This window comes from Odontomachus brunneus, unplaced genomic scaffold (genome assembly GCF_010583005.1).
Source record: "Odontomachus brunneus isolate Ranch 3 - 2012 unplaced genomic scaffold, Obru_v1 Obru_scaffold_007, whole genome shotgun sequence".
Taxonomy (NCBI): domain Eukaryota; kingdom Metazoa; phylum Arthropoda; class Insecta; order Hymenoptera; family Formicidae; genus Odontomachus; species Odontomachus brunneus.
In genome coordinates this window covers 3,172,892-3,184,516 of record NW_022639457.1, presented here as the reverse complement: position 1 = coordinate 3,184,516, position 11,625 = coordinate 3,172,892, and the positions used below count along the sequence as shown (strand labels likewise).

The following is an 11,625-nucleotide window of genomic DNA, read 5'->3' as shown; positions in this document are numbered from 1 at the left end:
TGCACTACCTCGGAGCTGAGGAAGTTCATGCGTTCGAAAACTAACCTAACCTATGTTCGAGAACCCACCCAAGTGCTCTCCCTCTCATTTTATCTTACTTTCGTATCTCTGTCACTCTAACGTTGCGCTTCATGCGCATTAGGGTGCTATTTTACATGTCGTACGATAAGCTTTTCGGATACGTTTATTGGTTGGCGAATAGAGTATTTCTAGATTCTCTATTCGTCAACCAATGAACGTATCCAAAAAGCTTGTCATGCGACACGTGAAATATCAGCCTTATGCGTGGAAACGGAACGCACCCATAAACTATAGATTTTTAGTACTGGCAGTGAATTTTGGAACACAGCTCAAGAAGCAAGCAAGCAAGCAAGCCTCTCGGGCAGAGTAGCGTGTCGAAGGAATTTGTATGAAGGTTTCCTGAATATATTATTTAATTAATCAAACATAAAGAATATTGTTATTATATTATCACAGAAAAACTTATTTTTTTTGTAACGAATGTACAATTTGTATAATTGTTACGCCACCAAACAATGGCTGTGAGAAAACTCCGACATTGTGCACGTGTACCATTGCGGAAGAGCAAGACGGAAACGTTAAAAAATAACGACAATCGACAACAATGTACGAAAATTAAAGACAAAAAGACTATCGTCATTGCGCAAGAAATTAAGTTTGCGCGGCTCTTAGCCAATAATGACAAGAGGGTACGAGACAAGGTGTTAAAAAATTTGAAAAAATGGTTAACAGTACGTTCGCACAGCTCATTTGGTAAGTTGATTTACTTTGTAACATAAAGAAACTCAAATATAAATTTCTATATTTAAGAAGTGTATAATCATTATATATCTTACAGCATTTACAGAAGTGGATTTTATTAGTTTATGGAAAGGTTTATTCTATTGCATGTGGATGTCTGACAAGATGTTGATTCAAGAAGAACTAGCAGAATCCCTTAGTAAAATAGTACATTGTTTTAATTCCAAAGATACGATCATGCTTTATACAGCCTGTGCTCTAAAAACACTTGCCACAGAATGGTTTGGCATAGATCAGTACAGATTAGACAAATTTTATATGGTATTTTTTTTAATTTTCTTCCTATGATACTTCATGATATTTAAATTGTATGTGAATAATCCTTTTATTTCTTGTTTCTTCTAGTTAGTAAGAAAGATACTGCGTCAAACATTTATAGTATGTAAGGATAAAGCCTGGGATATGCATTGGACAAAAGAGATATCTCAAATATTTGAAAAACTATTTTTATGTCCAAAAACTAACTTGGGTTTTAGTTTACATGTAACAGAAATATATCTGGAAGAGCTTGCAAAGGTATACTAAAAAAAAGTAAGGTAATCAAACTTAAACATTTTTAATAAAAATAGCTATAATTTAAATTATTATTGTGTGAAGGTCAGTGATGGAGAAGTGCCGAAAGAAGCTGTGAGTGAATTTATTAGACCATTTGTCATTTATTTAGTGACAACTAAGGATGAACGTCAAATGAATCATATCATGAAGCATATTTTCAGATACCTTATATTTCAATCAGATATAGGTATTGAATATATAGAAAAATTTGAAGCTTGGAGACAAGTAAGTACATCTCTAAATATGCTTTAATATGTAATATCAATTTCTGCAATCACATTACATTTTTGTGAATAGGCTGGATTTCCTTGTACTCATTTGGATAATGTAGAAAAGATAGAAATATCAGACATGGAAGATAACTCTGAGGATGAACAGTCTTTCGAAGCCAAAATACTAAACAATAAAGTTGAAAAACCTTTAGATCCACGAGCAGGTAGAGTTGATGTAGAACTGCCACAAATTTCATTTGATCCTGCAGAGATTGTTCAATTACTTTCAAGTTATAAGTTTTATCCATCTTCAACGGCAAAGTCACGGAGGCAACTTTCAAGAGTTCTGGGGGAGTATGTACTGTGTTCTTAATTGATCAGGTTATAATTTGCGTTTACTTTATATTCACCTTTGTAAAACAAAACTTACATCACTAGGTACAAGGAATTATCAGAAGGTAAGATGCCTCTTGGGATAAAGAAAGTTAGAAATCCTATTTGGCAGAAAAAAGATACAGATGCAAAAAAGGGTGCTCTTCGTCTTATCCAATTTGACAAGACTTTGTACAGTGATAAGATAAACCATAAAAGAAAAAGAGACGAACAAATAGTTAAATATGATGCAAACACTAATTCAGATGTAGAGCCTTCTAAGAAACAGAAGAAACATGACTCAACTCGCGACAAACTTGACTTGAAGTTTGAATTTAGTGAAAATGGAGAGAAATTAAAAACAAAAAGCTTATTTAAGGAAGATAAAGCAGGTAAAAAGATCAAGTTAAATTGCACAAATGATATAAAAACGTCAAACAGAAATATTGATTGTAAAATGAAAGCAGCACTTAACGAGTGGCAAGTATCTGAACTTATAGATCAATGCACATTATCTACACCAACCTCTCAGAAAAACACTTTGATTAAGAAAATTGCCAAGAAACCCATAACTAAGAAGACTATATCGGAAAACAGTATTACACAGAAAAATCAAGTGGTAGCTCTGAAAAATGTTAGTATATTACTTTTAATGATTTATAAATGATATAAAAATTACATTATAAAAATATATTATAAAATTACATTAATATATAAAAGTTATAATATAAAAGTACATATATTATAAAAGTTACAAATCATGTGTGATATTATTTTTTTGTTTTACCGTAGAAGTCGAATCAGGTAAAGAAGCAAACTAACGTGAACAATTTTGTATCAGCGAAAAAAAAGGTGAAGATCGTATTAAACCGAAACACTGAGCAACATACATCGGAATATATTCAACAGGTTCGTAAAAGTCCGGCCATTCCTTTCGACGCAAATAAGAAGCCACTAGTTGGTGTACTAAAAGCGAGTGCTATACCAAGCCCAGTTAATCCCTTTTACAAAAAGGGCTTGCGCGGTTAAAGTAGCTTTTAAATATGTACATAAGAAATTGTCTTTTTATAATAATAATAAAGCTAAAATATCTATACGTTATTATTATTAATTTTAAATTGTAAATAAGTCCGACTAAAAGTTAGCTACAATATCAAGGCTTCCGCCACAAAGCCGACAGCTTCCAAATGACACGCAATCTTAATTCGTTGATATTAAAGATAATTTGTACCACCAACTTTTTTCCTATTTTAACATCGATGATGTATTCTGGCATTCATTTTCACATATAAATTGATCAGTTTCTTGTAAATTACCTTCAAATCCTACTTCTTGAAGAACTTTCTGAGCTTCGTCATCTTGCGCAAAATACTCTTTCCACTCTTCACCTTTTTGTTGTGCATCTGACAGTTTAATTTTTTTTTGTCAAATATCTCTAGAGCATTTCTTAAGTCGAAGTTCATTTAAGTATCGATTCAGTATTTTATTTATGACAACCTGGAAGATAAATGGTGCATCAGTGGCTTCACACTTTTATACTACTGAGGTTCTTTTATACCTTTCTTTTTTGTTATTATTATAACTCAGATAGCTTCTAAAAATATCTTAAAGAGTGTCCTATTGCTTTTATACATTTTTAAGATGTCTTTCAAAAGTTTATGCTGCTTATTTATATATGTAACCTTACCTTTATAATTCAGCTGAAAAACTTATCTGATTCTAAATTCAAATTTGAATATTTTACTTAAAGCAATTTTCAACAACGATTATTAATATAGGCCTTAATTTAATTAAAATGTAATATAAAACAAATTAGTAATGTAATATATTGTGTTATGTACTGATGTTAAATTTAAAATCGTTCCTCAAATAACGGCGATATTGAATGGCTGCATTCAGTAGACTCAACAGTTGCACAACAGTTGAGTAATTTGTCAATGTAATTGGTCTAGATTTAGGGATCTAATAGCAAGAACCAATAATCGTTGATTGCTCACTGAGCGCTTTTTCTACTGAATGCGCCCAATGTGTTCAGCAGATAAAAGCGCTCAGTGAGCACTCGATGTTTATTGGTTTATTCTGTTGGTTCCCTATTTATACCAATTATGTTTACGAATCACTCAACAGTTGTATAATTGTTGTGTCTGCTGAACGCGCTCATTATATCGATATTTTTAATATCAGGATTTTCAGGATAAATTAAAAAATGTCATAACCCATTGTCGAGTTATATGATGGCTGCGTTCAGAAATGCACTGCCAGTACTGAAAATCTATAGTTTATGTTACGTATATTATAGAATTTCAGTACTGACAGTGAATTTCGGAACGGAGTCCATGTCTCCGATAGGGCCTTTGCAGAAAAGGCCTTTGTAGAAAAATTTTAATCGTAACCATAAGGTCGTAAGAAAACTGATCAATCAGAGTTGATTCTCCTTGCGTTCGAGGAATAATAAAGAAAGTGACGGCTCGTAGCGGAGACTTTGGAACTAACTTATAAAAATGACGTGTCAAAGGATGCAATCCACTAGACGCTTAAAAAGAAGCCTAAAGAGTGGTCTACAATGAGAACTTAAGCCATAAAACTTAAGCTTTAAGCTCTAAGCCGTAAGAAATTGGCCAATCATAGTCGATTATTTTCTTTATATTTGGTTGTGATTGGTCAATTTCTTACGGCTTTAGGCTTAAAACTTAAGTTTTATGGTTTAAGTTCTCATTGTAGATCACGCTTTAGATAACGCTTCAAAACATTTGTAGCATCTAGTGGATTGAACCCGTTATTTCTGTAATGGCTTCTGCACACAGGACACGGTAATGCTTGCCGCGCGGCGGAAATCCGTGCGACAGCTAATCAATATGTTGTTTTTCCGTAAAAGCTAGAAGGTTATTACGGAAAGCAGCATATTGATTGGCTGTCGCGCAAACTTCTGCCGCGCGGTAAGCATTACCGCGTCCTGTGTGCAAGAACCATAAATTAGCTTGGTTTACATTGCACTTGATACACGTACTATATAGTAACTTTCTATTAAATAATCTTAATATTGACAATGCATATCAACGATGACGCATTCAATTGATACAATAAGTCTTCTTGATCAGTATTATACAAGCTTAATATACCGTTATTTATATACATCGTCGATATTAAGATTAATAGAAAGTTACTATTTAATACGCGTATCAAGTGCACGATGTAAACCAAGCCATTGGGCGCGTTCAGCGGAAAAAGCTCAGTGAGAAATCAGCGATTATTGGTTCTTACTGTTAGATCCCTAAATCTAGACCAATTATATTGACGAATTGCTCAACTGTTGTGCAACTGTTGAGTTCGCTGAACGCAACCGTTCCAAAGTCTCCGTTATGAGCCGCCACTTTCTTTAACAAGAAATCGAGGTAGTGTTATTAGGGCTATCGCACACAAATTGACATAACTGCATATGCATAGCATAAAACCGTATGTACCAATGAGCATCGAGTAATAAGTCGCCATATTGGTGTTCGATGCTTAATATTCGATGCTCATTGGTCCATACGATCTTATGCTATGCATATGCAGTTATGTCAATTTGTGTGCGATAGCCCTAAGTATTAGTATTATCGTTTCTATGTTAAAACATAGTCAAGGATAAAGATAGGATAAATAGATGATGGGGATAATGATGATAATAATACTAAGAAAGAAAGAAAAACGGTTGTTCGCTTTAAATTACTTTTTCATTTCAGTTTTTTCTTTTGTTATTTTGCAATGACAATCATTAATTAAGAATATCAATTTTAGTTTAATTTTCAATGCAAAAGGTTAATCGAATATAAATATAAATTTAAATTTGAGTTTGAGCCTATGGTGAGAGATAACCAAAGCTTAGAGTTAAGGTAAGAAAAAGGAAGGTCACAGAAATGTAAAGTAAGAGCAAAACTAAACGGTATAGCAAGACTGTAAAGACATATCTATATATATGCTTAGTGATAAGACAGGAACACAAGTAACTAGTAAGGAATAGAAAGAATGTACAGAGGCTTTAGCCAGATAAGCTAGTACTTAATGGCTGTGTATATTTCTCTCAATAAAAAAAAAAAAAATCGAGGTAGTGTTGGCTATAAACAGCATCTAGCTAATAATTTTTTCTGTATTCTATTGAGACAATTCAGCAATAGGTAATATGTTTTTAACTTATTCTGAAAAATATATAAAAGTACGTATAACAAAGATAGAATAAAGCCAGCGACACACAGTGCTTATTTTCGTGCTAGATTGCTTGCTGGATATAAATACTCTGTTTTGATTGGTGCGTTTCCATCCATCTTTAGGAATTATTAAATAAATATTAATCTTCCTTGTTGTTTATTTTGATTTAAACAATCCCGTTCAATAAGCAACGCATTTTTCAAAATAAATGCTAACACTGAAGTCACAGATCACAAGAAGCATGTATTGTGATGTATTGTTTCTAGCAGAACAATCACCGCCAGGTACGGGCCAATCATTTTTGTGTATGTATACCACTTTTTTAAGATTTCGGATGATTTTATTGCGCTCCAATCACAAAGTGCGCTAGAAGTGTCATTTTATACTCTACTAATGTGTACATTCCAGCAACAATTATTGTACAATAATATGAATTTTATCATAGCTAGCGTGTTATCACATATTTTGAGATCTTTCTATTTTCATTACCATAGCACAATAATTACGCCAGAATATATATGTAGACTTATACTATTCAAATACACACACACACACACACATATATGTAATTACATAAAGAGTTTATATTTCATATTTTATAACACACTTTTTTTATGTTTGAGAGCATAATACACCATGTGTAATATATTTGTTACTTTACAGAAGTAAACATTGTACACGAACGCAGTGTGTGTGCTTTTATATAGAATATTTTGTATTACGGTGCCGACGGTACATGCAACAATTTTAAAGATTATTCACATGTTACATTATTACACAACAGTTTAATTAACATTTATTCGCATAGGAAAATTTCTTAACATACAATTTATCATTGACTAGTTCGGATCTACAAGAGACACAGACAGGTAAGATAGATTATTCATCGACTGATGATTTTGACTATTTCTTTGTTGGAGCTATATAAAGAAAGTGATTGGTTTGATTGAATTTACGGCTCCCAGGTACTAATTATGTAAAGAAAATATTTAACATGTATACTACGAGATACACATATGTCATATATTGATTTTCTACAACTACAAGTTACTGAATGAGAATTTTTTATAAAACTAATCTAATTGCTTATATCTTTCTTTGGCACATGAATTCACTTTTACTTACATTCGAAATCGTTCAATAGTTGAAGGATTTAAATTTTTTGGTTGAAAAAATTCGAAAAAATACACATTTTCTAATGTATACTTTCTATAACCTATGCAAATTTTTTGTATAATTATACATGACATTTTATACATTTCCTATGTTATAAAATGTTCGCAATTTACATTTAGCCTATATAATTCAAGAAACATAATTTTTTTATATTAATTGAAAAGACACATGTTTTACATATGCTGCTATATGAAATCTTTTTCATAAATAATTAGATAGAAACAAAATGGCATAGAAATGTAATGATTATATTTCTTTCTTCGTTATTATGTAATATATGAAAATTACTCTGTTAATAATATCTCAAAACACCATGTTTATAACAATATTCCATTTGTTTGTATCAACGTTTATCAGAAATGTGTTGCAGTAAAAACTAGTGGTTCTCTCAAAAATGTTATTCTTTTGATAAGAAAATTCCTAAGAAATTTGTACAATTTATGTTTTACAAATATAGACATTTCCACGGAATATATTTTTATTAGAAATACTATCTTATGTATATATATTTTTTGACATAAAACATCAAAATGTTTGCATCACCCATTTTTTTCTTTTTTAATGACAGCTTTTTTAAAGATAATATGTGATTATTTGGAGGACAAACTTCAATTATCAAAGAATTGTACACTCTCATTTTGTTGTATACCACTGTGCTTTTAGAACTACAACGTCGAGATAAATAAACATAAAAGGATTGAAACGGTGCAATAGTATTACGACTACGTATTACAGTTACGTGATATTGCACAAGATCTTTGAAATTATGTTTCTCTTCTATAATTCCAATTTTATATTTACATATTATCACAGAGAGACAAAGACGACTATCTATAATCTTCTAAAGAATTTCAAATCAAAATATATTCTCGACTAACTACGTTTAGCTTGGAAGGGGTAACTCTTCCAGCGCGAATACCACCCCATTTCGATCTGATTGAAGCCCGTACTGAAAACTGACAGCGCAACGAAAAATGCTGCATGTATCAGAGCCCATAATTGGAAGATCGGCGAAATAATGAGTAAAAGTACCATCATTCCTGCGAACGTAAGATTTCACTTCTGATATTGTTTTTATCGATCTTGAATCTCCTGAATTATGTTCAGAAAAAAAGAGAAAAAAGAAACAGAAACGTACCTGTCAACATACTCCAAAATCCGAAAGCAGCCCGTAGCGGTAGCATCTTCGCCATCGGCCAGATTTCGGCGGAGAATGTCTTCTGTTCGTAAAATTGCTTCAATATCCTCTCCTTATCGGACCATTTATTCTCCAGCCACTTTCTCAACGTCGACTCGTGCGTCGGTATCTCCGCGGTGGGTATTCGCTTTATATGAAAGTGCACCTCGTCCGGCAACTTGCCCCTAATCAAATCAATCTCGGTTTGCGGTATATAGTCGGGATACGCTATCGTTAGATCGTACACAGCGTCCAAATAGTTCGCTCGCTGAAGGTGTTGCACCAAGTAAGCGAAACCCGTTGTTTTTGGATGCAGGGTATAGGTGTATTCCGGCAAATGATGCTGCAGCGCGTACTTATTTGACTTTTCCTTACTGCTTCTCGTCAGATCGGTGCCCTCAGGAAATATCAGCAATTGTGTGCGACTGCCTAACGCGATCAGGTAATCAAGAGTACGCGATAATCGGCCTTGATCTTCTTCCCAACGTCGCGTTATATAAAGGAAACCGTTCATTTGCATTATCCATCCTGTCGCAGGTACGTGTGAAATGATAAAAAAGAAAGTAAATACAACTTTGAATCGACATTTCACGAAAAAGAAAAACAGAACATCACCTGGACCAGGAATGTGTCGTATAGGATCCTTCAAAACGAATTTCAATCTGTGACAAGCTACATTAGGCATACACGCTTGGTACATCGCCGCCCATAGAAAGTTCCAGTCCACCCTTGTCCTGTGATTCATCACGAGCACAGCCGATTCATGAGGAGATATATGATCGCCAGACACATAGATCTTTACACCAAACATGTTCAACAGGGCCTAGAATATTTCAGATATTCCCGATAAGAAGGCACAATATCCAAAAGAATAGACATGTATTACGTATGAAGAATAGACATGTACGCACGTGGGCACATATGACATGTAAAATTAATGATTAACAGTACACTTACAGTAGGATAAAGCTCCCAACACGAGAACAAGAGGTCTCCACATTTTCGGAATTTCGGTGGGCTGAACAAGAACAACGGTAGGAACGGACAGGCGATAAATAAAAAGCCTGCTACTATACTACCATACCACAGAGCACAATACAATATACCACGTAAAAATCCGCGCATTATAGTCTGAAAATCATTAAAGAAAACAAGAATCTCTTATATAGCTCTAAAAATTGAAAAAAGGACAGAAATAAATACTTCTCTACTTTGTCATGTATATCATGAACATTTCAGACCAATGTTGATACTCTTCGCTATGCATTACAATGTGTTAAATTGGAAAATTACAAAAGTATTACAAGTAAAGTGATACAAGTATTCGAGAGTCAATGTATCCAATGAAGCACATACAATTTGTTAAGTATTTTCCATGGTCAAAATGTTCATCACAAGTACGTAAGTTGATGATAAAATTTAAAACTATCCTCCACTATTCTAGAATAAATAGTCTTAGTACATACATATAGTCTTAGAACTTAGAACATACTAACGACACGCCATATGCGTCGTCATATCGCGTTCAAGACAGCTTATCTTATAAAACATCTTTTGTATAAGCTATAATTTTCTTCCATTAGTTTAAATGAGCGAGTAGATAAAAAAAAATAATTTCTATTTTTGATATATACTTTGATCATAAAAAATAACGACAATAATATTTGTTCCGCTAAATATTATGATTATCGGAAGACTATATTATTTTTGTAATTTTTCGATTTAATTTTATACACGCAAACATATTATAATGTATACAGAAGAGAGTCAGCATTGGATCAAAACGTTTATGATGTATGTGGCCGAAGGTTACTATTAATAAATAATTGTTATGTTATACTAAAAAGCGACTATGCGATTTTTATGCTAGATATTCATTTCAATTTGAAAATGGGTGTCTTATGTACATAAAATACGATTTATTATCAATCTGAATTGTCCCAAGAATTTTTAATAATAGTAACGATTGGCATTGCAACAGGACTCCCGCGTTTATGTTGTTTATAAACGAATAAAACAACGTTTTATCCGTCCTTTCAATAATAATTTTCACAAGAATACTTAAAGAAATGATACTTGAGATTTTCACACTTCTGACACGTATAAAGAGGCAGGAAAATTCAAGTTAATTTCATGCTGCTAGAAGAGAATGGGAAAAAAGAGATTATGTATAAAATATATAATGTGTTCAAAACTCACTTTCACATGTGCACCGTGCGATTGAAGCACTTTTTACGAACATTGGACCTTGACTGTTTCCTTGTGAAACACTATGTCTTTACTGGCTTCCTCTTGGCTTTACCAGAGGGGCTTCTCTCTGCCACCCCTTTCACCCTCACTCTCTCATCCGTCCTCTACTACTAAGCTGAAGGATGCTGTGTTGGACCATTATTGATCTGTTGAACACAGGAGGGTTGCATGATTCCAATAAAAATATTGAAAAATTTTTCTACAATTGGCAATCAACTGAATATTTTTATGCATAATATACGGTATTTTTGTCGTATTAGCTTTCAATAATTTTTTATATATAATAATATTTATAATTATTTAATATATATAGAATAATATTTATTTTTACCATATTCTGCTCAATTATGTTAAATACTTATTAGAGCTTATTCACATGAAAAGTAGGAAATAAAAATTTATTAACATTTTATATTTTTTAAACATTCAGATGTGAATTAGTTTCACTCTGCATTTCAATTATATACTTATATATGCAAAATGGAATATTAAGGCTATTATATGGAAAGAAAAAAAGAAAGAGAGAAAGAAAATTCAAAATTTATTTTGATAAAGATCTTTAAAGACTAAAAATAATTATTTGTATTTAAAAGCACTTTTTATATTATCACATTATTTTACTAGACATGGATAAAAAATCAGATTATGATATATCATATACATAATAAGTTTTTAATTTGTATAAGGAATATAATAAAGCATAATAGGCTTAACGTTTATACAGTAAAATGACAATTCTAAAATTAATTATATTTAATATTTAATCGCTATATACCATCGACATGGGCCTGTTTTCATATTGTTTTATATTTTAATGGAAAGACGTATAATTGAGAGATCGTATAGAATATTAAAATATATAAAAGTTTTATTCAT

The 11,625-nt window shown here is 32.2% G+C and overlaps 2 protein-coding genes across 6 annotated transcripts; one reads left to right on the top strand and one right to left on the bottom strand.

Annotated features, from left to right (window-relative positions):
• The first annotated feature begins 325 nt into the window (after positions 1-325).
• LOC116853980 (ribosomal RNA processing protein 1 homolog) lies at positions 326-3,062 on the top strand. 2 transcript variants are annotated; one of them, XM_032835393.1, is made up of 8 exons: positions 537-774; positions 860-1,083; positions 1,168-1,338; positions 1,420-1,602; positions 1,675-1,943; positions 2,028-2,353; positions 2,429-2,595; positions 2,754-3,062. In XM_032835393.1, the coding sequence occupies exons 1-8, from the start codon at positions 537-539 to the stop codon at positions 2,988-2,990; spliced, it is 1,815 nt and encodes a 604-aa protein (XP_032691284.1). In that variant the 3' UTR covers positions 2,991-3,062. The 2 variants fall into 2 exon arrangements, with proteins under 2 accessions (XP_032691283.1, XP_032691284.1); XM_032835392.1 differs by having other exon boundaries at positions 326-774; positions 2,028-2,595.
• A 2,956-nt stretch (positions 3,063-6,018) lies between these two features.
• On the bottom strand, positions 6,019-11,214 carry LOC116853866 (lysocardiolipin acyltransferase 1-like). 4 transcript variants are annotated; one of them, XM_032835148.1, is made up of 5 exons: positions 10,699-11,178; positions 9,457-9,517; positions 9,115-9,322; positions 8,461-9,027; positions 6,021-8,362 (listed from the first exon to the last, which is right to left on the bottom strand). In XM_032835148.1, exons 3-5 carry the CDS (start codon positions 9,308-9,310, stop codon positions 8,196-8,198), a joined length of 930 nt encoding a protein of 309 aa, XP_032691039.1. In that variant the 5' UTR covers positions 9,311-9,322; positions 9,457-9,517; positions 10,699-11,178; the 3' UTR covers positions 6,021-8,195. The 4 variants fall into 4 exon arrangements, with proteins under 4 accessions (XP_032691040.1, XP_032691039.1, XP_032691042.1 ...); XM_032835147.1 differs by having other exon boundaries at positions 6,022-8,362; positions 9,457-9,630; positions 10,699-11,180; XM_032835149.1 differs by lacking the exon at positions 9,457-9,517 and having other exon boundaries at positions 6,019-8,362; positions 10,699-11,214.
• Between the last annotated feature and the right edge of the window lie 411 nt (positions 11,215-11,625).

What these genes read in the sequence shown, in the direction of transcription:
- LOC116853980 (XM_032835392.1), top strand. Translation starts at nt 537, where the DNA reads ATGGCTGTGAGAAAACTCCGACATTGTGCACGTGTACCATTGCGGAAG. An exon ending in AATTTGAAGCTTGGAGACAA is followed by an intron (nt 1,603 to 1,674) that starts GTAAGTACATCT and finishes TTTTGTGAATAG; the next exon opens with GCTGGATTTCCTTGTACTCA. An exon ending in CTTTCAAGAGTTCTGGGGGA is followed by an intron (nt 1,944 to 2,027) that starts GTATGTACTGTG and finishes TTACATCACTAG; the next exon opens with GTACAAGGAATTATCAGAAG.
- LOC116853866 (XM_032835147.1), bottom strand. Translation starts at nt 9,624, where the DNA reads ATGCGCGGATTTTTACGTGGTATATTGTATTGTGCTCTGTGGTATGGT. An exon ending in GTTGGGAGCTTTATCCTACT is followed by an intron (nt 9,323 to 9,456) that starts GTAAGTGTACTG and finishes GAAATATTCTAG; the next exon opens with GCCCTGTTGAACATGTTTGG. An exon ending in ACGACACATTCCTGGTCCAG is followed by an intron (nt 9,028 to 9,114) that starts GTGATGTTCTGT and finishes TACCTGCGACAG; the next exon opens with GATGGATAATGCAAATGAAC.